General features: G+C 33.3%; 1 protein-coding gene across 1 annotated transcript; it reads left to right on the top strand.

Moving 5' to 3' along the window:
• Positions 1-24: 24 nt before the first annotated feature.
• Positions 25-27884, top strand: LOC134711152 (thrombospondin type-1 domain-containing protein 7A-like). Its single transcript, XM_063571598.1, has 24 exons — positions 25-259; positions 1301-1441; positions 2123-2263; positions 2802-2942; positions 3633-3773; positions 3902-4042; positions 4832-4972; positions 5951-6091; positions 8911-9051; positions 9925-10065; positions 10828-10968; positions 16160-16300; positions 17060-17200; positions 17952-18092; positions 18909-19049; positions 19574-19714; positions 20010-20150; positions 20938-21078; positions 21387-21527; positions 23980-24120; positions 24741-24881; positions 25652-25795; positions 26521-26904; positions 27526-27884. Exons 1-24 carry the CDS (start codon positions 25-27, stop codon positions 27840-27842), a joined length of 3900 nt encoding a protein of 1299 aa, XP_063427668.1. The 3' UTR covers positions 27843-27884.

Below are 27884 nucleotides of genomic sequence, written 5' to 3' on the forward strand. Positions count from 1 at the left end.
GAATCCTTACATTGTAATGATAAAATGTTGATTCGTGTTTTAATCTTTACAAGTTTGATCTACATCGCACGGTGTAATAGTTACTACCCTAGGAACCGTGGATATGGGGGTTATAGACCACCTCCTCAGTGTATAGTCTCGCAGTGGGCCACATGGGGACAGACAGACTATTTTGGAATCCAAAGAAGATACAGGTGGATTATTAGACATCCTGCACCTGGCGGGGGAATGTGTCCTAATCTGATTGAAACAAGAACAGGTAAAAAAACATCATGCTCATCCTCCACCCCAACCTGTTATATTCTTAAATGTTTACTTCATATCTTAATTCTTATATATAAAAGTTTACTTTTAAAGAAAGCATGGCTTGTTTTGTTTTGGAAGGAATGGGTGATACGTAGTTCACCAATGATGTCAAAATTTTAAACCTGATTGAAATACATGTTCTGGAGACTTTTCGGATCACTTTTAGTTTGTCTTGTTGAACTTTAAAGACGGACATCGTATTGGCTGATGTAATTATTACAAGATCAGAAAGTAAAACGGCGCTTTGTCAGATTCTTGAAGAGGTTCGAGGACATCAGATCTGTATTTCAATCAGATTGACAAGTTTAATCCTTTTGATTTGCTATTTAAAATGTCATTACTGAAAGCCAGTGTACTTGACAACTTTTAAAGGAAAAGCATGTTGTTGCAAATCATTGCAAAAGATGGTTCGAATAGATATCATATCTTCTATTGTGTTATCTAAAGAGATTAAAATTCCACATTTTAATTCGATTTCATGGAAAACAAAAAGTAAAAGTATCGGGAGATATGGTGTGATTTCCAATGAAATCACTATAATAACCATAAAAAACCCAACAAGACATCATTTCGATATCTTCTACAAAGTGGGTCAGCTGTTATATGTCGCGATTAATTTGTACCGTCCTTTGATTAAACGTTAGGTAGGTAAGGGAAGACTTTTATCTTACAAGATGTATAAGAATTTATGAAAAATGCCTAGGTGATATTATTGCGAATTGAGACATTAAGCAAAACTCAAGGTAAAACAATCTCATCCTCGTCTAGGCGGGAGGCATTTTGGCTCACATTTTAGATTTTCAAAACTAAAGTTTTGCCTTGAAACTGACACAGGGAATCATTACGTCCTTAGTTAATTTGTATATACGCTGTATAAGTTCATGTTTTTATCAAATATTCTTAATGTACAATCGGCTAAGATCCAAATTTCTCATCAGTCGTATTTCTCTTGATGATAACACGTTTTAATATATTTCATATATACCATAAACAGCTCCATGTAATTGTGCGGTTGGACAATGGTCATTATGGAGTGTTCCGAATCGGTCCGGTGTTAGTTTTAGAAATAGAAACATATTAAAACGACCATCTTATGGAGGAAGACCATGCCCAATAGTGTACCAGACTAAGCAAGGTATGTTTTATTTTAAACATGTACATATCTTTAAATATTATGCATTGTCTCAAATGAAACTCTTTATACTTTCCTTATAAATATCTATTAAGAAAAAATTTCGAAATACTGTATGTTGAAATTATTACACAATTATTATCATGGACAATAATAACTAGGTATTATACAGATGTTTGAATTATCAATAAAACACAATAGCCGCGATATTATAGATTGCTGAAATCAATATTATGTTTGATTTTGATTTGAGTGATCGATTTATTGGTATTTAACGCACTTTCATCTCTGTGTCGCCAGTTTGTATTTGTGGAGAAAGTCGGGTACGCGGTGAAAACCATTGGCTTTCTGTAGGAAACCTGGCAAGCCTAATCGATTGGAGTCGAATTCACCTACCAAGGGCGGGACACGAACTTAAAACCCGAATATTGACGGGCTTGTGATTCAGTTTGATAAAATTGAATAAAATAAATGTCTCGAATATAAATGAATGATCTGGTGCATTAGGGTCATGGCAATTTGGTCTTTCAAAGTACTAACCTAGGGGGAAATCAGACTAAGCGTATTCGAGTAATTTAAAATATACAAATTATAATAACTAAAAGTAGATAATGTTTTACTGTACGTATCGAGAATGAGTTGCGCTGAACATATCGATTATTGATTCATTATTACTTCTTTTAGTTGCAAAAGACTGTGTCGTAAGTGTATGGTCATTATGGAGTCAAGTGGATTCACAAGGGAATCGGCAACGGACCAGAATTATATTACAGCGACCATGTCATGGCGGTAGATCATGTCCACCATTGGTTGAAACAATAAAAGGTAACATAACTGCATTGTTTTTGCAGATATTATCCAAATTATGAACAACCTTTTCCAAAGAAAACCGTTAAATGGGTATGCGGTACCAATTCATGGTAACAGAAGAACTGCATCTTGTGCAAGGATTTAATGAATTTTTTTTGTATAAGTATTTTCACTCTAAGCTATGTGTTATTTAATTTATATATTATGCTGAAAGTCCTATCATTATTGTCTTTTACAGATACATTTTATTTTAAAGTATTTTCTTTGACTTCACGTACATAACAACGTTATGGATTTCATAAAAATCAACAGAAGATAGACAAATAATGAAATCTGAGCCAGAGCCAAAACGTAGAACTTAAGCATTGTATGTAATTTCTTGATGTAAATTCAACACATTGTCCTTTAACTTATCGATTTTTGATTGGTATTGAGGGTGTCATTCAAAAATATTGTCACCCGCTCAGCAATGTGATAGAGTAAATTAACACTATTGTATTAGCCAATCAAAATATGGCCATTTTAACGTGAATAATAATAATATTATTTATAGTATCTGTTGACTGTGTTGTATCTACCTGGAGCGAGTGGAGTAAGCACGATAAAGACGGTATATCTAATAGACAGAGATTTGTCGAAGTTACACCGATACACGGTGGTAAAGAATGTCCACATACTATTGAAACTAAAGCAGGTATTATTTGTTCTTACATATATTTATTAAGTTGAACGATAGTTATTAGGGTAATGCAACTCAATTGATATGTTAAATAACCCATCTTCAATTTACCGTCTTCAATATGAATTTTATAGTATTGTTAAAATGATTAAAAAAATGTCTGTAAAAAATGGGTTGAAATGATACACCGTGAAGGTAAACATTGATAAATGCTTTCCTGGAAAAATTGTTATATGCAATACTACACTAATATCTTGTTTTATTATCGTTCCAGTGGAAATAAAGTTCGTGATTGTTTATTCATATGGACCTAATATTATGTAGGAATTTCTTTTGCAAGAGAGTTCATTATCGCTATTTTGTGCATGTTTCCTTTGATCTTTTTGTGTGATAATTTTCATATCATGCTCCTCGCTTGAGATGGACAAATTATCGTTAGAAACTAAGGAGACCACGTGGCGTTGCTAACGAAATTGACATGAAATTGACAACGTCGTCATAGGTAAAATAGCGATTAACAGATTATCATTGGTCATCTCAACTCGATTGCTTTTCTCACTTTCGCTGTACCAGCTCAAGCGAGAAAATCAATCTCGTTGAGATGATCAACGATAATCTATAAATATAACATGTATAAAGCTAGCAACATTTTTTCCTTTCAATAAACATGTCAAGATATTTCAATTGTCAACACTATATTTGTAGTTCCAATTGACTGTATTGTTGGAGATTGGGGTTCATGGGGACCTGTCAACAACGAGGGAATAAAAACACGATTACGAGTAAGAAAACAGAAACCATTAAATGGAGGACAGCCATGCCCATCTCTCTTAGAAGAGTTAGAAGGTAAATATTAATCAGCAAATATGCATACCATGTTAGTAATAAAATCTATCCCAATTTTTTTGTGATATGTCACAAGCTTATTTCAACATTTATATTCAAAGATATTATATACTGATAATTTGTTTCAGTTCCACTTGATTGCATTATGACTGTTTGGTCAGAATGGACAGTGCCTAACAAGAAAGGAATAAGTTTCAGGGAACGAGAAATAGTCAGAGAACAGAAAAACGGCGGGAAAGAATGTGGAGCGACAGACGATACCAAAGCAGGTTCAAACGTCATATCATTTTATATCTATGATGTTACTTGAAGCTTTGTGACATATTATTTATTTTGTGGTATTTTTATACAACACAGATTTGATCGTTATCTTCAAGTCAAACATGGGCAAATAAAGGCAACAGTATTATACCGATATTCAAAACTCATAAATCGATAGAAAAAAACTAATCCGGGTCACAAACCAAAACCGAGGGAAATACATTAGATATAAGTGGAGAACGATTACACAATATTAAAATGTAACACACACAGAAACGAACTAAGCATTAGACAAAACTCGACGAGAATAACAAATATAACATTAAGTCTTAATACATGAATTTTGAACAACAAAATTTATGGTGATATATGTCTTTTTATTTATTGGCCATGGCGTTATCAGTTTATTTTCGATATATGAGTTTGAATGTAACTCTGGTATTTTTTGCCCTTCTTTTATGTATCTTACAACAAACATATTTACAGAAAGGTAACACATTTTTTTCATTTACAAGTATTAAAAATTCTAATCAAATAGTTTACAGCCTAACATTTTCCGTGGAGTAAAAACTTTTTTTCTTAGGCTTAAATTGTACAAATTAATGCTGGTACTTTGTCCGAATAATAGTAAAAATGGTTGCACTTTCAATGGATTGAAAATTCGGATGATGCAATTTTAATGACCAATGCATAAAGTTTAAAAAACACTATATCTTAGATATAAGCATATCTTCTGATGACTATGAACATCCATTCAAGTGACAAATAATCTAATGAATTTTGTTTAATTTTACAAGTTCCAATCGATTGTGTGGTTACGAAGTGGAGCGATTGGAGTCCCCATGACAACCAAGGACACTCACACAGAGAACGATATATAACCCAACCGGCTTTGAATGGAGGAGCAGAATGTCCAGTCACTTACGAGACTAAATTAGGTATTTATTATAAGTTATATGGTTCGCTACTGACCCCATACGGATCCATAGAGGGTTAGTAAAATCCAGTATGAATTTTATTCACCCTCTATGGATCCGTAGGGGGTCAGTAGTTAACCGTATAACGAATTTATCGGACGCTGGACTATTTCTGCGGCGTTTTGTTGAAAAATAAACAATGAAACACAACAACACTAATAGATGACGTCGCCATTAACGCGCTACGAACCCCATATGGTCTCATAGGGGGTCACCATGTGACGGCGTTTAACCAATCACAATGTGATAATTCATCTGTGGTCCGATAAGACCAACTATTGATTTTGGCTGACAGACTTAATTGTCTGACAATATCATAATCATTCGGTTGTTATTCAATCATTCCGCTGGTATTTTGGGGATTAATAATTCACTTATTCATAGTTTGAGCGAGAATTTTCAGCTTAGAAATTCTGTGTGTTACTGTCATTTTACAGGATCGTGTTTTCTCGTACAGTTTATAAAATGCTGTAATAAATCGACTCTGGCGTCTTACAACTGAGTGTAGAACTGCATACTCAGATGTCAGCAGATCAAAAACATTAAATAGATTGCAGTAACTTCGAGTTTTATTTGATATGGTTTGTTTATAATTGTCTTGTTTTGTCTGCACTTTATTTATTATCAACAAAATTTGTCGTCATTTTGATAGAACAATCAATATATAAAATTCAAAGTTTTGTTTTTCTTCTGTTTTATTAAGATTACTCGTAGTAATATCGGTTTTCTCTTTTTTTTCTGTCCTTTATTTTTTAGTTTTATACTTAATCATATGTTATTTACATGAGGCGAAATAAAAGTGATGAAAAGTTTGTTGGCTTTGTTAAGAACCATCGAATCTGTTCGAATCTTGCAATAACTTACATATAATTAAAACCCAAACACACTTTACTGTAATAAAGGTTTGTTTTCTATGAGTAATGTTTTATTATATTTTAGTTAATATCAACTGTATAGCAAGTGCTTGGAATGAATGGGGTCCATTGAATGCTGAGGGTATATCTACAAGATTCAGAACAATTGTGACAACTCCTCTTAACAACGGGGATCCATGTCCACCATTAGAACAAACTAAAGCAGGTATGACGTTACGCCATTAGAACAAACTAAAGCAGGTATGACGTTACGCCATTAGAACAAACTAAAGCAGGTATGACGTTACGCCATTAGAACAAACTAAAGCAGGTATAATATTCCATCATAAGTACGAACTAAAGCAGGTATAACAATCCCTCATATTGAGCAGATATGACATTCAAACTTGAAAACTAAGTAAATCAGATATTGCATTCTAAAGTAAACTATTTCAAACTAAAGTAGGTACGACATTCCACTATGACAATAAACTCATTAGAAAAAAGAAAAAAAAACAGTTATCACATTCCACCATGAAAACAAACAAAAGAAGGTATGGTATTCTACCATTAGATCGAACTCGAGCAGGTATTATCTTCTTCCATTAGAACAAACTAAAGCAGGTATGATATTCCACAGTAAGTGCAAACTAAAGCATGTATTAACATCTACCATTATAACAAAATAAAGAAGGTATGCTATTGTACCATTAGATAGAACTGGACCAGGTATTAACTTCTACCATTAGAATACTAAAGCAGATATGATATTGTATCATTAGATAGAACTGGACCAGGTATTAACTTCTACTGGTAGAAAAAAAACTAAAGCAGATATGATATTGTATCATTAGATAGAACTGGACCAGGAATTAACTTTTATCATTAGAACAAACTAAAGCAGATATGATATTGTATCATTAGATAGAACTGGACCAGGTATTAACTTTCACCATTAGAACAAACTAAAGCAGGTATGATATCAACCGTAAGTACGAACTAAGGCAAGTATGACATTCCACCATGAGAACACAATGTAAAGCAGATATGATATTCAAACTTCAGAGCAATAAAACCAGTTATGGAATTAGATCACTAAACAAACTGGAGCAGGTTTGACAATCCACCATAAGAACAAACTAAAGAAGGTATGATGTTCCAACATGAGAACAAACTAAAGCAGGTAATATCATCTACCATTACAATAAACCAAAGTATGTTTTATATAATATTCCATAATAAGTACGAATGTAGGTATGTCATTTTACCAAGAGAACAAACTAATTCACCATGAAAACAAACTACAGCAGGAACTAGTATGTAGTTTCACTATGATAACCAACTAAAGCAGATATGACATTCACCCATTAGAACCAACTTAACCTGACATAACATTACATCATGAGGACAAACTAAAGCAGGTATGATATTTAACCATGAGAAATGAGAACAAAAATAGGCATGATATTGCATCATGAGAACAAGCTAAAACCGGTATGAAATTCCACCATATTTCACAATACAAACTAGAGTTGATATAATATCACACCATGAGAATAACCTTAAGTAGGAATAATAATCTGGCATGAGAACAAACTAAAACTGATATGACATTCCACCAAGAGAAGTAAGTTAAACAGGTTTGACTTTTCACCATAAGTATGAGCTGAAGTAGGTATGACATGCATCACTACCGCAGGTATGACATTTCAGCATGAAAAAAATTGAACTCACACCACATCTTCCTATATCTATATGATACTCTGCCATGAGAAAAAAACTAGAGCAGGTATGATATTCTATCATGATTACAAATAATAGCTACTGCAGTTATGATATTCCACCATGATCACAAAAAATGAATAGAAATAATAAGATGTGGAATGAGTAGAGACAACTCTCCATGCAAGTCAAAAGTGTAAAACAGTTCACAACTATATGTCAAAATACGGCCTTCAACACGGATTATTAGATTTAAAAAAAAAGAGAAAGGAAATGGGGAATGTGTCAAAGCGACAACAACCCGACCATAGAGCAGACAACAGCCGAAGGCCACCAATGGGTCTTCAATGTAGCGAAAAACTCCCGAACCCAGAGGCGTCCTTCAGCTGGCCCCTTATAAATATGTATACCAGTACAGTGAAAATAGACGTCTTACCAAACTCCGAATTATACACAAGAAACTAAAATCAAAAATCATGCAAGACTAACAAAGGCCTGAGGCTCCTGACTTGGGACAGGCGCAAAATTGCGGCAGGATTAAACATGTTTATGAGATCTCAACCCTCCCCTATATCTCTAGCCGATGTAGAAAAGTAAACGCAAAACAATACGCACATTTAAATTCAGTTCAAGAGAAGTTCGAGTCTGATGTCAGAAGATGTAACCAAGGAAAATAAACAAAATTACAATAATACAGAAATAACAACAGACTACTAGCAGTTAACTGACATGTCAGCTCCAGACCTCAATTAAACTGATTGAAAGATTATGTCTTCATCATATGTATATTAGACACAATCCCTCTCATTAGGGGTTTAGTATCATACCATCATAAAATATATGAGAAGAACGTAACCAGTGTCATGCCAACAACTGTTTTTTTTTAAATTAAGGTGTTTAGTTCCGATGCAGAGACCCTATAAGTAACTCAATATTTAAACAGAAATATGCAACCTTTAATGCCCTGACAACAGTATCGTAACTATATCCCTTCCTAATAAGTCTGTTCAAAGGTTTTGTAAGCTTTTGAGGTGAATACTGACATTTTTTGCTTTGTAAAGAATATTACCATAAAAGATTGGATGTGAAATAACTGAACGTATCAGACATCTAAAGCATGTGTGACTTCCCAACGTGAGAACAAACTAAAGGAGATATGCAATCCATTATGAGAAAAAAAATTAAAACATGCATGACATTCTTACATGAGAACAAACTAGAGCAGGTATGACATTTTGATATATGAGAGTTTTTATTAGAGAAAATAAGATATCATCTTTTAATGGCTTACATTACCAAAATTCAATGTTTCTGTAATTGAAGTGTCAGTTGACTGTCTTGTAACTGAATGGAGTATTTGGAGTCCACATGATAGCCAAGGGCTTTCGCGAAGAGAACGATTTCAAACACAGCGACCTTTAAATGGCGGGAAAAAATGTCAACATCTTATCGAAACAAGATTAGGTACGTACAAAATGTTCATGTTGTTTCAGATCCATGGAAGGAAAGTAATTGTTCGCTTCTGATACAAACCATATTAGGGATTTGACAAATAAAGGCAACAGTAGTATACTAGTATACCGCTGTTCAAAACTCATAAAATCAATGGACAAAAACAAAATCGGGGTAACAAACTAAAACCGAGGGAAACTCATTAAATATAAGAGGAGAACAACGACACAACACTAAAATGTAACTTATCATAAGTAACATAGATCTTTTTATAAATCGTCAGATTGAAATCAAATTATTATATTATTCAAAGTCAATTTATATATATAAATCTGCGGAGTTGAATAAAAAAAAATGAGTCAAAGTCTGGGGCTAAAGTTTTTATTCGCGCCATTTGCTTTGTAAATCTTTATGGAATTTATGAAACTCAGACATACGCTTTTTATGTGTCGGAGAAAAGTTTTGAAATTATATTTTCCATTTTTCTGTATTTTACTGTGTAATGACAAAAGTATTATTACAAGTAAATAAACTCATCATAGATACCAGGACTAAATTTAGTATGTACTCCAGACGCGCGTTTCGTCTACAAAAGACTCATCAGTTACGCTCCAATCCAAAAAAGTTAAAAATGCCATATAAAGTACGAAGTTGAAGAGCATTCAAGACCAAAATTCCTAAAAGTTTTGCCAAATACAGCTAAGGTTATCTATGCCTGAGGTAGAAAAGCCTAAAAAAAATCAACAATTTGTAAACAGTATATTCATAAATTCATAATTTATTTGGCATAATATGACAGTTTTTAAAAAACCGTAATATGTCAAGCAATTAAAGTCTTTAAGTTAAACCATTGACGTTCCTTATTTGAATTATTTTATGTTTCAGTGAACATAAATTGTCAAGTCAGTTCTTGGAATGAATGGGGTCCAATAAATTCCAAAGGTATTGCTAGGCGTTTTAGAACTATTGTCACAGCTCCCTTGAATAAAGGTGATCCATGTCCGCCTTTAGAAGAAACAAAAGCAGGTACATTTTTTATCTGATAAGACATGTATCTCAAATTAAATTAGAAAACAAGTAGTGTACCAAGGCATTAAATCCAGTACCTCATGAGTTTAGTTTGCAATATAAGCAATAAATAAAAAAAAAAATTTTTGAGCACTTTGATGTTGTCAATCGATTGTTTGCTTTCTTAAGACTTTTGATGTATTCGAAAAATCAGATTTTAGACGTGGATTCAAATCTAAGAAGCATGCATCTGTTATACTTAGCCAAAATAAACAAAATAAAAATCATAGATACCAGGACTAATCTTTTACACTTACGCCAGACGCACGTTTCGTCTAAAACAGACTCAACAGTGACGCTAGAATCAACAAATGTTTAAAAAGCCAAATAAAGTAAGAAGTTTAAAAGCATTGAGGACTAAAGTTCCTAAAAGTTCTTGTCAACACAGACGTGCTGACTACTGGGCTGGTGATATCCACCAGCAGTCGCATCGACCCTGTGGTTGAAAATAAACTCATCATAGATACCAGAACTAAAATTTTACACTTACGCGAGATGCGCGTTTCGTCTGCAAAAGAATCATCAGTGACGCCCGAATCAAGAAATGTTTAAAAGGCCAAATAAAGTTGAAGAATATTGAGGACCAAAAGTTCCTAAAAGTTTTGCCAAATTCAGCTTAAGTTCTCTATTCCTGAGGTAGAAAAGCCTTAGTTTTTCAAAAATTTCAATTGATGCATACAACAATGATTTTTAATTGCTTGACCAATGCTTATTTTTCAGTACCAATTAACTGTCTAGTAACGGTATGGAGTGAATGGGGTCCATTGGATGATAGTGGCATTAGCAGGAGAGAAAGAACAATTATAGTGAAGCCTTTAAATGGTGGAAAGATATGTCCTGTATTAAAAGATTCCAAAAACGGCATGTATTAGATATAAAAAGTTATTTTTAAGTTATATGATTTTTAAATTACAAAATAAAACTTTTACATGTTTTATATTCTTAAATCGCTAAATTTTACTATAAAATACGGGTACATTGACTTTATTTGATCTTATAAATATCTTCGGTATTTCAAAAATTGTCTTAATATTCAAGAAACTCATTTATTCTAAGATAGAGAAAATGCACAGCTGTTCAAGGGATTGCTAATAACATAAAAAAAGTTATGAAATATTAAAAACGAAATGATTCCCAAAAGAAAACAACAGTATACATAAGGTTGTCCTGATGTCAGCAAAATTATTGCCTCTACCCAGCATCATAGTATTCTTATCTTTTGACGGTCCACATTACAAGGCATTCATTCTGGTTTTATCTTACAGTTCTTATCGATTGTATCAATTGCTGATTCTCGTCCTGAAAATACATGAAATCTTGTTTTTAAATTTATTTGACCGAATCTTTTTTACAAGTTATAGGTATTCTTTTAAAACATATAGTAGTGGAGTGACAAAGTCGATGAATTTTCAACTTTAATGGACCACCCTACCTGCAGGCTGAATTATACATTTTTGGATAGAGAAATGATTAAAGTTTAATGTTTGCCTGGTCGTAGAATCGAAATATGGTGTATTTTTTTTAAATTTGGGGTTAAAGTGCAGTGGTCGATTTTTTCACCGAAGTACATTTATTTCACACGGGGTTATGAACAAACAAAAAAATAATATCACATTTGCTTTAATAAACAAAGTTTAATTCTTAAATGAAGCAATAAACTGTAACAATTCACTATCCCAAAAAATTAAATTAAATTAAAAAAAAAAAGGCGATTTATAAGAAAATTCAGATCAGCAACAATATTTACACAGAAGATAAACATGTTTATGACGTATAATTGGTATTTTTTTCTTCACATATACAGTTTACGATATATTTCTGATTTATGCCTTTTTTCAAATTAAAAGAGAGTAAATTATGCTTCTGGTATGGTATATGCCATTTGTCAGTGGCAAATATTTCACCAAAGGTATGTGATTGAGATCGAAACAATTAATTCCAATGCGTCATTGTTACGTGTACTCCAATAAAAATACATATTGTACGGCTAGAAAAACAAACTTTCCCTATTGCAGGAAAGATATACATACATGAAACCCATAAAACAAATAAAAAGTGGTCAGTCATAAAGGGCAGTTGCAAATGCAAAACAAAACATACACAAAAACAAAGAACCAAATAAAATACACAGGTTCAAAAAATCGCATAGTCGGAGTGACATTAACCACAAAGAAACCAATTGTAATCATTTTGTTACAAATATAGTCATGAATATATACAGCTGTACATGATTCAATCAGACGCCATTTTCATCTTCATCTTCTTCACTAATTTGAATGTGAGTAAGATAGTTTCTACAACTATCAGAACCTTCACACGAACAAATAGTTGTACAACCTAGATTTTGCTGGTTGCAGACACAATTTTTCTCGCAAGCCTTTTTACCCTTGCATGTGCAAATAAGGTCTTGAAGGAAATCTGCTGACATATGCCATTCAAACAAAATCGGTAGTAAACCATTTTTACCCTCTTGCCAACCAGAGTTTTTTGGCTGTCTGGTTGCTGGTTTTGCAATGTGTGAATACACCCAAACTTGCGTCTGTAACATTGCACGGAGGATGTGTTGTAAAAAGGACGCCTCATATGGGGGTAATCTTACAAGATTCACATCTTTTGTTGTGGCAAATTTCACCCTTAACTTGTTCAGGTCTTCGTGTAAATCACTGAATTTCCTCTTCGAATCGTATAACAAAGCAACAAATTTGCGTCCATCATGAATGGCGGATTCCTGATCTCCCGTTGAAAAACCTATCTGAAGGGATTGGAAATTGTCTGCACTTTTCTGCAAAATTTGTACATAGACTTCCTTCCGAGACCAAAACAAGAAGAAGTCGTATTGCATCCTGTGAGGGCATGTGTGGCTGGCAGTAAATTACAGATTGAGGGTTCAAGTGAGCGACATAAATCGTGAACAGGTAGAAAACGCCTTCCATCTTTCAAATTTGATACTGACCGAGGTTGGAACCACATCTCCTCTGTATTTTCAAGTTTAGGAAAATAATGGACACAGAGCACTAACACATCAGTTTCAGCCTGATGATGACTTTATAATAATACGACTTTTCTAACATTCGAAAAACTATTGGCATCTGCATACACCGAATGAAGAATCATTCGTGTATCTGCTTCTTCTTGTGTGCTGTATAAGTCAGTACAATTTGACAGGCCACAACAAGAAAATCTCTTGACAACTTATGGGTTTTCAAAAACACCCGCGAGAAACAATTCGGTACCTCCCTCTAAAGGAGACTGTCCAAAATACCGTTCGCAATACTCACCAAGTATTCTGATAAGTGACTGTTTATTTTCTGGATTGTAAGGAACTTTTTCCAGTCCGGAATTGCTCTTCCTTCAAAAAACTGATAAACCTTTTGAGCTCCAAATGACAAGGTTCGACGCAATCTTTCCGCTGCTTTGATTGAATGTTTTGCATCGTAGCGATCAAAAGCATCGACCACTGTTCCAGCATTTAAAAAACACGTCAGAAGCATTGTTACATAGTCTTAGTCATATCCTCTTTTAAATGTCTTTAGTGGAGACCTCGAAATAGGACTGTAGAAAACACGGGTTTCACCTTCATTAAAGCAACCTTCGACAAAAGACTTGACCATTAAAGGTTCAGGCTTTTGTCTGACTGCAAACTCGCCTGACAAAAAGGAGGACTTAACGTTTCTGGTAAATTTAACATATCCAAAACGTGGGCTGGAGTCCACCTAGCATAGTTTGTCCGGTTAGTTATGAAGAAGTATAGCAACATTGCAGACACTGATTTCAGCTCTTATATTCTGTAACAATATTTCAACTGCACGAAGAAACATATCCCAAAATGCAAAGGTTGGTGATATACTACAATAATGTGTTCTGAATTCTTCAAACAAAGGTAATATAAGTTCTTCAAAAACATTGAAAAACTCCTCAATATCTTCAGTGCTTTGTGGTGTGCTGGGGACAGCAAATGAGCTATGACAGTCAAGGAACACCTTCCACACATTTGGTTGAATCGTTTTCATACGGTTTTCATCTCTACACCAATTAAAGTATGCCTTAAACAAAAGAACCATAAGAGCTTCATTGGCCAATGTTAATCCCCAAACACCACGATTAAACTGTTTACCAACTAGCATTTGATCAACTGTACTTGAAGCATAAATTCCAGAGTCTACAAGTAAGTCACAGAGCCCAGCTGATGCCAATAACTTTCCAACTGTTGCTATAAAACAGGAAAGCCCGTGAAACCTACCGAGTCTTATTATATGGGAGTAAAAAACATCCGTCCTAGACCATTTCACCTGTCGGGCGACAGCATATAATTGCTGATCAAAAGTTTGTACAGCGTATTGTTGACCAGCACGATTTGACATATCAAAACATTGTTTCATGGTGGTATATACTGTTGCCATGTCGCTAGGTTTGGCGTCAATGACTGGAGCATAGGCTACAAACGTAAATTCATATTTTGATTCAGATTATCTTTTGTAGAAACCGGTCCAAAATGGGACAATTTGTTCATAAGATCAATGCTGCGTCTCGACAGTATTCGAAGGAATACCCAAGACATGTCAGCAACATCTAGTCTTGAATCAATAAAGCTCGACACAATCTTGTCATAAGCATCTGCATATCATGGGGGGGGGGGGGCATAACGTTCTTTTGGCTTGTCGTAAGGTAAGCATGCCATAAGTTTGGTATTAGAATCATCCAACGCCAGAGATCTTTCTGGTCCACGTTTAACCTTATTGGAACTAATATTTGCGTTGGATGTGTCATTTTGATACTGAAAGACGGCTCTAGCCATTAAGTGAAAGGTATTCTTACCATCTATAGTTTCAGCATTAATATCAATATTATCAACCCCCTCCTGAATAATATGACCACCTTCTTCAAAAGAAGCAATCCCATTAGGTACATATGATGTGTCTTGGATTCTGCCTATTTCAAAATTTGATAGACTAGTCAGATATCTTCGTACTTCTGAGTATGATGAACAAAAGCCATGTGAATTTAGATTTTCAATCAGGTTTTTGGAACCAAACTCATGGTAGAGTTGTAATTCCAAACTAAGATGAATTGGGGTAAAAATACCTTTATTTAATAAAACAATACATTCGGCTATTGCATGGACTTTACGCATCACATCGACAGGAAGGTCAGAAACATTACCCTCTCCATTGGTATTAAAATCATCCAACGTCAGAGATAAAACAAATTTTCATTTTATAATATACATCTGTAGTAACTCTCTTAATAAAATCCAAAATTAAGAGTTTGTGGATTATAAAAATGTAATAATACTGCGTATTTGTAAGGAATTAATAATCCGGAAATTCAATGAATTTCAAAGCAATGTTTATAAATTGCTAAAAATATAGATATACTCATCCGAATGAGCTGAAATTGGTCTCATAAGTTTAAAAAATGAAGTTTCGTTACTTTTCATATAAAAAACTTTGTAATATATCGATAAATTATGAATTACAAGTTTTGTAACCTCTCCGTTCAAATAAAAAAAGGTATGCATTTTTCAAAGGGGATAAAAAAGTTAAAAATAAGGTTCAATAGAACAAATTTTCATTTTATAATATACATGTGTAGTTACTCTCTTAATAAAATCCAAAATTAAGAGTTTGTGGATTATAAAAATGAAATCATGTTAAAAAATGTTTTTGGAATGCATTTCAAGTTAAAATCGAAAATTTAATTTCTTTTCACTCTCAAAAAAAATTGCACCGTACGAAATGTCTACGACCGGGCAAAAAAGTTAGATTAATGTATTGGCTTTGCAAAAATATAATTTTCAGCCTGCAGGTATGCCGGTCCATTAAACTCGTAAAATAAGCACCTTTTTCGTGATTTGTCACTCCACTATAGTGGAATGAGTTTGCTTAAAAGTTTGACATTATAATATTTCGAGTCATATTTTGGACTACCTGTTTATTGATACATTCTTTTGTACGTCCCATGAATTGACGAAGTTGTAATACCACTGTTATAGTTGATGTGTAATAAATCTTCTCAATCTTCTAAATTAATAAATGAATCATATATTAAACAGTACCAGTTAATTGCATAGTCAGTCTGTGGGGTACGTGGAAACCACATGACAATACAGGATTCACATACAGAGAGCGTTATGTTATTCAAGACGATCTTAATGGTGGGGAAGAATGTCCTAAACTCAGAGATACGAAATATGGTAAGCGACGTTAATTATAATACAACAAAAAACCTTGAATCTCCCGAGAATTCTATCTTATTTAATCATAATGGCAACAGTAGTATACTGCTGTTAAAAAATCATAAATCGATTGAAAGAAAAAAAATCCGCTATACAAATTAAAACCGAGGGAAACACGTCAACTTTAACCTGTTACTTGAATTTCCTTGATGTTATTTATATCTTTGATTTTCTATGGTTTTTTATTTTTTCGAAGGGAGAACTTTATCTTTTCTCTACGTATATACAAGCAATCTATTGTAGGAAGGCTTCTCATTTTTATAAATGGCATCAATATTTGGTTAACCGTTATAGAATATATGTCTCACATACAGATTGCAGTGAATATGTTCCGATCGTCTAAGTCATACTCATGGCATCTTTTCTTATTTTCCTATATTGAAACATTGGACTAAACACAAAATTGTTTATACTAAGTACAAATGTGACTTGCAGAACAGGGTCTACTAGTATCTCATCTAGCTTGTAGTATGGTGTATTTTGCAGTCTTGAAATTAAATTTGTGTCTAGCGTTTTGCAGTTTGTTAATTTGTCCGTTCATTGTTTGTTTTGTATGTATCGTACCGTCGTAATCTGTTTTTCTTATACTAATAGATTTGTTGTTCCCTTCCCTCTTTCGCTTCAACTTGAACTTCGTCATTTATCTTAAGTTTTAGTACCATAACCAATGTACAGTTTAGTGAGTATCCAATTGCAATAGTTATGTGTTTTTTTCAGTACCAATAGACTGTGTAGTGAGTGAATGGAGTGTCTGGACCCAACCAGATGAAGGTGGTAATGTTGAATCATTCCGTACAATCCGCGTTAAACCATTGAATAGTGGAATGAAGTGCCCAGACTTGTGGCAAAAGAAGAAAGGTAAATTTGATTTATTAAAATTTGATTTAGTTAAAAACATGACCAGAACTGTGTACGATACATTTGCAGGAAGAGGTCAATAAACGAGGTTAAACGAGATTAAAATTAACAGTTTTGTTAAAATTAAAGTTATATGTCTTCGAAGGAGTAAGCCCCTCTTTTTTATTTTGTATATTTCAACACGTGTAAAGTTTACAAAATAAACTCTTTGGTGTTAATATTCTCTTTGTTTCTGTTTCGTGTGCAATAATTAACATTTACATATACATTCGCATCAAGAGAGAAGATCGGCTCCTTCGCTGAATCGAGTACACTGGACAAGCGTTTTATTATGTACAATAGATGCTCATGTCGTATACTTGATGGTCAACTAGTTTTTATATCTAAAGTTAATGTCAAAATCTATATTGTCTGAGTCTTAAGATTTTAATGTTGTAAGTGTGATGAGAGTGTAAGTATTTAAACAACAGTATTGAGGGTAGGCAACGTTACAGTGATGTATAGAAAACAAATGTAATATAAATGCACATGAACAACACTTAGGGCAACTGGATTTTGTACTGTTCTTTTGATACTTGGAATAGACGGATATCTATTTGTTAAAAGTTGCTGCAACTTTTGAGTTTACATTTGGTCCTAATGCTCTTATCAGCTTCTCAGCGCTTGTAATACGTTTTTGATACATTTATTGTCGACATATCCGGTGCAGTTAAATTCATATTGTTAATATTATTACATTATTTTGTACTAGTGCCTTTGGATTGTTTGGTTGGTGAATGGACAAAATGGAGTGAAAGAGATAAAGATGGTAAAATTACCAGGAGACGTGATGTTCTGAGATATAACCTAAATGGTGGGGAGAAGTGTCCTACACTAGAACAAACACAGCTGGGTATGCATTTCAATAGTCTCAATACGTATCATTGAATCAATTGATGAAACCTAATACGCTTTTGTTTGACAAAATAGGAGTACTATATTTGTAATCGCAGCCAATTGTGGATCACTCCATCCTTGGTTTCAATGGTCATTTGAATATTTCAAGCACGATCACACATAAACATAGGATTTAAAGCAATTCTGGAATGGTTCAGTTAATGTTTGTCTTATACATGACCAGCTTCTCTTTTGAATATTCCGAAGCCAATGGTACATCTGCACATTACACGTTTAAATTCCTTGACGATTTGATTAATTTACAATTTCTATATTTGTTGGGTTTTTTTTTGTGAAAATAAAAACCTTTTTTGAAATACCAAAATCAGGAACACGTTAAAATATGGTCATTATCTTTAAGGTTAAGATGGACCAACATCTCCCCAATAATTTCCACGAAATAAGCCGGACATGAAGCGTAAGAGAAAAAATAAACGACCGTCGAAAGAGAACTATAACAATTTTTCCTTCTCCTTTTAGAGGTGACATAACAAGATGAATGTTTAATATTAATGTGAACGACACATTTTCATCGAAAGGCTTTTATCCGGTATAAGTACTAGTACATTTTGCAACAAGAAATCTTTAAAGAATATGAAAAAAACGATAACAGTTAAACAGTATATCCAAAATCATCTAAGAAAAAAGTTTCAAAAATATGACTTGCAGAGACAGACGAAGAACAGTTTAGTAGACACTTCCTTACTTCTAATTTTCTTAAAATAATGGTTGAAAACCGGGTGATAAGATTTTAAATGAGAAAACATTTCAGTTTCCGTGAATTGTGAGGTAACACAGTGGACCGAATGGACAAGTCCCGATGAAGGAGGAAACAGACTCAGAAGTAGAGTTATATTGCAGCCTTCTCTGAATGGTGGCAACATTTGTCCATCTTTGACCGATAATGATAAAGGTAAAATTGGTTAATCGATTTTTCAATAAAAGTGCGAGTTTTTATTCAAATTGTAATTTATTGTTTCTTGTAATATATTTTCTAACTTTGTACATTTTCTTTTCTAAATATATAGTTGTTTTCATTTTATCTGAATCAGTTGAACACCAAGCAATGAAACTGCTATTCCTAACAATAATAAAACAAATACGCTATAACTTAAGAGGATACAGCGGGTTCATGTCAGGGAAGTAAGCATTTGACATAATCTTATGAATGCACATGAATAAGAACTTATCGAGTACATAACTACTTTCTGTGCAATAATATTTTGCCCTTTTCATTTAATAAATTTATCAAAAGGACATTTAAAAATAAAGTTACACATTATCTAACATTTCAAATTTAGTTACACAAGATTCAATTTCTGAAAGTATAGTTACTCAAGATTTAGAATATAAAATATAGTTAAACTTATATTTTCCCCGAAGTTTCTAAACGAAAATCTATAGATAACAATGTAAAATATGTTTTGTAAATACTAGTACCGTTGGATTGTTTGGTCGGTGAATGGACAAAATGGGGTAAAAGAGACAAAGATGGGAAAATAACGAGGACACGTGATGTTACAAGATATAACCTGAATGGTGGAAACAAGTGTCCAACACTAGAACAAACACAGCTGGGTATGCATGATACTGTTTAAACAAGTATTATGTGATCAGTTTCTGCTTAATAATTATTTTAATGCAGTTTGACAAAAATATGTATGAAAAGAGAGAAAAGATTACTAACAAAGAAAGATTAATGTTTTATTCACCGTTTGGAGAGTCATCAAAAACAATATCTCTGAAAGAAAGCAAAATAATCCACAATCGCTTGAAACATTTAAAACCGATATCAGTGCCGAAATGAAATTAATAGATCGAAGCAACAGTCTGTTTTTAAACAACTTGTAAGTTTAGTTTGATTTCTTTTCAGTTACTGTGGACTGTGAGGTTACACAGTGGACGCAATGGACAGCACCAGATGAGGGAGGAAACAGACGAAGGAGTAGGACTATATTAGAGGCTCCTCTAAATGGTGGGAAAAGCTGTCCTTCTTTGGCGGATAACGATAAAGGTAAAATAAACTATTTGAATAAATCTGTTGATTTATATTCTAAATGGAGAGCCCAATGACACATTAAGAGCCACTATGTATTTAGTATCGATCGGTGTTGAATCAATATGTCGCCCATCAATCCATGTGTGACAAAATGTAGTCAAATACTGAAAAATTGGGGTGCAAACTTGATAGGAATAAAGGTAGACGTGGCTTTTACATGTATATCACTTAAACATGTTTGTTGTTGACAGTATATTGTTTTCAATTACAGGTTTTTAAGATTCATATACAGTTAAAAATATGCATAAATGTCATGTTTAGGGCAGTAATCCCTTTATGATTGACCTTCTCAAATTCAGTTGAGTTTACATATTTGTATATCATGTCTCGCTTGAAAATTGCACTTATATAAAAAAAAATCAATTTCTATTATTATTCTTTTAAAAAATCGACAAAAGATACCAGAGGGACAGTCAAACTAAAAAACAAACTGACAACGTCATTGCCAAAAATGAAAAAGGCAAACAGACAAACAATAGCACACATGACACAACATAGAAAACTAAAGAATAAGCAACAGGATCCCCACCAAAAACTAAGGGTGATCTGATGTGCTGCAGAACAGTAAGCTAATCCTGCTCTATATTTGGCACCCGTCGTGCTGCTCATGTTATAACGAATCCGGTAAAAAGTATAATTCAGTCTAATTCACTAGGTCACATTCATGAAAGTGACTTGAAAATTCAGTTTGGTTGTATATATTTTTCATGATTTGATCATGTGAGATATTTCTATATACTAGTGCAAATGGACTGTTTGGTTAGTGAATGGACAAAATGGAGTAAAAGGGACACAAACGGAAAAATAACAAGAACACGTGATGTTAAACGACATGCTTTGAATGGCGGGAAAAAATGCCCTGAACTTGAACAAACACAGCTGAGTATGTTTAATAGTTTCAGAAAGTTATCAATTGAGTTCTAAAAGCCATGGGGTCACATTACAGATACTTTAACAAATACGTAAGAAATAAGGGAATTGGAAAAGAAAAGAAAAAAACAGAACAGAACAAAACAGAAAAAAGGCAAAATGAAATCAGTGATAACAAAAAGACAACAATATAAATGTGAAATTAAAAATACGGACTAAAATTAGAGAAATGTAATTTAAGTAGCACAATTTGTATACATGTTTATCAATAAAATTTTAGAAAAATTACTACACATGTTTCAAAATAAGATGACATTTTAGTTTCTGTGAATTGTGAGGTTACACAGTGGACCGAGTGGACAAGTCCAGATGAAGGAGGAAACAGAATTAGAAGTAGAGTTATACTGCAGCATCCTAAGAATGGCGGTAACAACTGTCCTACTTTGACTGATAAGGATAAAGGTAAGCATTTTTTTTTCGGAATTTATTGTAAATGAGCAGATTATTAAAGAAGCACACAGGGAGATTCACAAAATCGCCTTTGCATCACTTATTTATTAGTAGAAGCTATACATGAACAAGTTACACACAATGTTGACCTCCATTTTAAATTGGAGAGATGGGATAATGGTTTAGTTTGGTGTAATATTTTACTGAAATCTTTATTTTAAGATTTTTCTTTTATGTTTGTTTTAAAGATGAGACAATGCTAGATAGAAATAAGCTATTTTCTACCAATGATGTCATATCAAATGCAATTGTGATATACTTTTATATCTGTGAGTTGTCTAGATGAATAACAACATCCATGCACTTAATATTTTTGTGGTTCTTCCTTTTTTTGTTTTTTTTTTCTTATCTATATAGTCTTTAGACCCTTTTGTTTCTTAATTTTACAATAGTCATATAAAGAATCAAATTATTTACCAGCCCAGTTGTAAGCGCTTATTTGCGGTCTGTCTATGTTTATTTACTGAAGGTACGAAGTATCAAGATTATACCATCCATGACAAGGATGGTCAGATATTACAGGCGTTTGTCAAACTTTAGTTTTTAGTGCTCTTCAATTCTATTATACGTTGGCTGTTTTATTGTTTTGATTCGTGCTTTATTGTCAAGTCTAGTATATATGTTAGCGGCAATAAGTACAATTAGGCATTAAGCTTAAATCCTAGGCAATAAGCTGACACTTAGAAATTTAGTCATTGCCTGAATTTTCAGGCATTAATCTTATTACCTGAAATCTGACGGTAAATATTGAACCTATTTCTAAACATAGTTTTAGGCAACAAGTGAACTCTGGATTTTATGTATATTTGGTTATGTATTCTTGATATAATGAAGCTTAATTATATTCCTAATATTAATATACATTCAGTTCACAGATCTTCAAACTTTTGTATAACCCACCTACGATAGTAGAGGGGCATTATGTTCTCCGGGCTGTGCCTCCGTTCGTTCGTTCGTTCGTTCGTATGTGCGTCCGTTCGTCCGGCTTAAGACTAAAATTTTTGGTCTAGGTAGTTTTTGATGAGCTTAAAGTCCAATCAATTTGAAACTTAGTACACACGTTCCCCATGATATTATCTTTTTAAAGTTTTTGCCCCAATTTCATGGTCCACTGAACATAGAAAATATGAGTGCATAGTTCAGGTTAAAGTTTTTGGTCAAGATAGTTTTTAGTGACGTTGAAGTCCAATCAACTTGAAACTTAGTACATATGTTCCCCATGTTATGATCTTTCTAAATCAATGCCAAATTAAAGTTTTACCTCAATTTCACGGTCCTTGTACTATGGACACATTATTGTTTTCATTTTCAAAACAGATTTAACTTTTTTTGGGGGGTATTAAAAACAAACAAAAACGTGAGCGTATCAAATAAAAAAAAGGAGACCAGATTTTATATAATGATTATTTGAAAGTGTATACACTTCACTAGTCAAGCTGGTTTAAACTGACCAAAGGTAAACACAATTTATACACCAGTTGTTGCTCACACCATTTTTGCCAATGTTTGTATTGGATAAGATAATCGTTTTTTTACTTCGCGAGTCGTATGTATTCGGTGTTGACCTGAATATCAATTATGTGGTCATTTTAATTAATATTCTGTTTACAAAACTTTGAATTTTTCGAAAAACTAAGTATTTTCTTATCCCAGGAAAAGATTACCTTAGCCGTATTTGGCACAACTTTTTGGAATTTTGAATCTTCAATGCTCTTCAACTTCGTACTTGTTTGGCTTTATAAATATTTTAAAATTAGCGTCACTGATGAGTCGTATGTAGACAAAACGCGCGTTTGGCGTACTAAATCATAATCCTGGTACCTTTGATAACTATTATGGTGGTTTACGATAACCTTACAAAATTTTATAACATTAAAGGAGGGACGAAAGATACCATAGGGACAGTCAAACTCATAAATCAAAAACAAACTGACAACGCCATGGCGCAAAACGAAAAAGACAAACAGACAAACAATAATAAACATGCCACAACATATAAAACTAAAGAATAAGCAATACGAACCTCACCAAAAACTGGGGGTGATCTCATGTGCTCCGGAAGGGTAAGCAAATCCTGCTCCACATGTTGCACGCGTCGTGTTGCTCATATTATAACAAATCGGATAAATAGTCTAATTTTATCAAAACAAAGTCGTTCGGTGGAAATTTTATCATATCTTGTTTTACACAGTACAATTACCACCTGAACTCCTCAGCTGTTCAAGAAAATTACGTTATATGGTGAGGAACTAATGAATAATCGAGAGTCGCCAAATTTATAGGTTGTTGTTTTCATTCACGTGCGTTTTGTACATATACGTTACGCATGCTAAACTTTTTAGTGGGTTTGTAAACTTATCATTGTATATTTCAATTTGTGTATATGGATATATTAATGTTTTAGTTGCATTATCATGTATTATTGGTGAATGGTCAACATGGGGTAATCCAGATACCAATGGTTTATGCACAAGAACTAGGAAAATTCTTCGACACGCAGTAAACAGTGGTACTCCGTGTCCTTACACTACAGAAACTAAACTGGGTAAAAATTCTGATAGTTTTGAAAAGTTTTATGCTTGATGATTAAGGCATATATATTGTCTTTTTATTATATTTTCCGATTTGTGACAGTTACTCTTAAAGAGAAAAAAATTATTGACCTTGATTTCTACAGAATGAACTATAAATAAAGGCAACAGTAGTATACCGCTGTTCAAAACTCATAAATCCATGGACAAAAAACAAAATAGAGGTAACAAACCAAAACCGAGCGAAACGCATTAAATATAAGAGGAGAACAACGACACAACACCGAAACGCAACACACACAGAAACGGACCAAGCATCAGACAAAACACCACGAGAATAACAAATATAACATGAAAACCAAACACATGAATTATCACTTTTAAGATTTAAATAAGATGTTCCTGTTGACCGACTCGATGTTTCATTCTATATATACTCACTGTATATATCTTTTTAAACATGCATCATTTAGAGTCTTATGTAGACGAAACGCGCGTCTGGTGTACTATATTATAATCCTTGTACCTTTGATAACTATCTACGTTATACATGCATGCCTAAAGATACAACTTCGATGTTAAATACCCCAATTTGCTATAATTATATTAACAACACGTGTTTATCTGTTTATAGTTATAGTAGAATGCGTTGTTAGTGAATGGGCTGCATGGGGTCATCCCGATAACCAAGGAACATGTATTAGAACAAGACGAATTCTTATTAAACCTGTTAGCACTGGTAAACCTTGTCCTGCAACAACAGAGACTAAATCAGGTAAACTTACTAATTTATAAATACAAACTTAGCATAAGATTATGTTGAAGATGGTTATAGCAAATTTTAACGTAAGATAATTTGGTATATTGTTCTATTGTGGTCCCTGTGATAACTTACTTGTTTTATTGACGACCACACCACTCTTTGTTTGTATTCAATAAAGGTATCACTAGTTACCGATGTTCAAAAACCATAAATTGATAAGCAATAGACAAAACAAGGTCACGAAGAAAACATTGTGTATCGAATGAACACTAGCGGTGCTGGTACCGAAATCGATATCACAAGGTCACAAACAAAACATTGTGTATCGTATGAACACTAGCGGTGCTGGTACCGAAATCGATATCACAAGGTCACAAACAAAACATGACGTATGAACACTAGCGGTGCTGGTACCGAAATCGATATCACAAGGTCACAAACAAAACATGACGTATGAACACTAGCGGTGCTGGTACCGAAATCGATATCACAAGGTCACAAACAAAACATGAGGTTATAGCATGAACACTAAAGGTGTTAGGACCAGAATCGACAACAGTGTAATAGCCATTTTATACATATATCAATGCGAAACCACACTCATTAAAGTAATGTCACAATCTGGAATATGTCGCGATCAAGAGAAAAAAAATGTCTCAAGTGATTGGAGACATTAACATTTTTACTAAAAGAAAATTCCTAGCAAGGTTATAAACGTGTACTGACACACAAAGATAAAGTGTTCTGTACAAATCATTGACATATTGATGTTTTTGTAATAGTGAAAAGAGATTGTGAACTTGGTGAATGGGGTCAATGGACTAAGCCTTTTGGATTTGGAACTATTGAAAGAACTAAACAGATTAAAAATGAAGCATTTGGAGGAGGAGCTGCTTGTCCAGTTGAAAGACAAACGAAAACTGCCCGTATGTATACTGAACTCTAAGTCTACGTTCTGGTTTAATTTTGGCAGAAAGTAAAATAACAAAAAAAACTGAACGCTAAAATAAATGCAAAGCGAAAAGTCTCTTAACAAATTGCAAATTCGAAAAGTCAAACAAAAGGAAAAATAACTATCCCGTACTCGTAAATAAGGTACAGGTATGTCTTTATGTAAAAATGATAGATTCAACCTGTTAATATATATAGCTTAGCTAGCTAACTTATATGACAGTGGAATAAAATTTTACTATATTGACAACAATGTTAGGGGGGAAAAAAGACGTAACAGGTAAAAAAGTGAACAATTGGGGTACCGGTATAAAGGTAAGAAGTTTTCTATGATTTTTCGTTTAATATATCTAAATAATTCCAATAAGTGGCACGATGATTTTAAATGTTTTTTTTAAATTCATAATAGTTATTCGATGAATCTTTTTAGCTTGGGTTTTCCCATTCCGAACGGTGTTCTACACCTTCATTTAAAAATATAACTGTGGATATTTGTTTCATTTGCCATCATACTTCTTCTTTTAAGTATATTGATATGAATAAATCATTTTCTTCAAAGAGCAGGCTAGTCCAGAAAATAAAACCGACCGAACAATTTTGATTTTTTTTTTTTTTAAAGTCAATTTAATTTGAAAATAATACATTGAAATGAAGCATTATCATATTTTTTTACAACTTTGAAATAAAATATTTTTTATAGCTATCACAACGACTACAACATCTGAAAATTTTGGAGTGTGTTTTGTTCGCCCAGTTGTACAACCACGTGACTTAGTTCTTCTTATTGATGGTTCTGGAAGCATAGGCGATGAGCCATTTGCAAAAACATTGGAAGACCTCTCAGAGTTAATTGGAATGTTCTGTCCGCTTAGTGATTCATTGAATCATAACCAGAACCCCGGGAACTATATTCAACTCTCTGCTATCTTGTTTTCAACTGACTCAGAACTTGTTTTTAAATTCAATGAATATCACAGCGTAAAACAGGCACAACATGCGATCAAGGCAATTCATTATAATCCGGGTACAACGTGCACAGAAAAGGCATTAATGTTAGGAGAAACAATGTTTACAGTTTCAAATGGTATGTACACGAGGGTTTTATAATAAAGGTGTATCGATAGTTCGTTACAAATTCAATAGTGTAATTAGAATAGTAAGATCAATCTCATGTATAAAAATAAATGACAAATTGTGCTATCTTAAGGGAAACAAACTTGCAAATATATGTCCACCGTATCGATTCAAACTACTATGGTCGATAATATAAAGGAACACACAAGATAAACCAGAGTTCAAAATATAGTTTAAGACAGTGCAACACGAATCCTGCCAAAACCCGGTGTTCCCTTGAAGAAAAGAAATACATGTTCGGTTTATTGTTTCACCTTTTAATGAAATCCTCATTTGATATTTCCTTTGCTGCTGGATTATGAGTCCCCGAGGTTAACACCAGCCCAGTAGTCACAACGTCGGTACTGAGATACAAATACGGATATTATGTTATAATAATTTGCAGTTTTAAAATGATTTAAAATTAAGGAATATATCTTCCTCATGTTTGTAAAGCTCTTTACTTTAAAATTTCGGATTAAATGTATAGAACGTTTATTGGTAATCTATTTCTTAATATTTCATCTCTCTTAAATTATTGAGTAATTCAGGTAAATTAAATGGCATTATATATTTATCTGTTATTCCACAGGAATGAGAACCAGCAAAGCTGTAAAAAAGGAAGTTTTATTACTAACAGACGGTTTGTACAATTGTGACGGTGACAATGTAGTGCTTTCTGCAGCCCAGGCTTTAAAGGATGTAGCTGATGTTTATGGAATGATGATTGGCATCTCAACAGATGATGGACGTCAAAAGTTATCTAAGCTTGTGTCAGAACCTCAAAGAGATCATTTGTTTGCAGTAGATGATTTGGGACAGTTTTCTAAGTTAATCATTCACTTAAAAGACCTTATTTATGCTGGAAAATTGAATTGTGTTCCTTTGAAAGGTCCATTACCCCATTAGAGATTTGTCGTAAAATGAATTTGTTTATTATCAAAAAACTTT

This window comes from Mytilus trossulus, chromosome 3 (genome assembly GCF_036588685.1).
Source record: "Mytilus trossulus isolate FHL-02 chromosome 3, PNRI_Mtr1.1.1.hap1, whole genome shotgun sequence".
Taxonomy (NCBI): Eukaryota; Metazoa; Mollusca; class Bivalvia; order Mytilida; family Mytilidae; genus Mytilus; species Mytilus trossulus.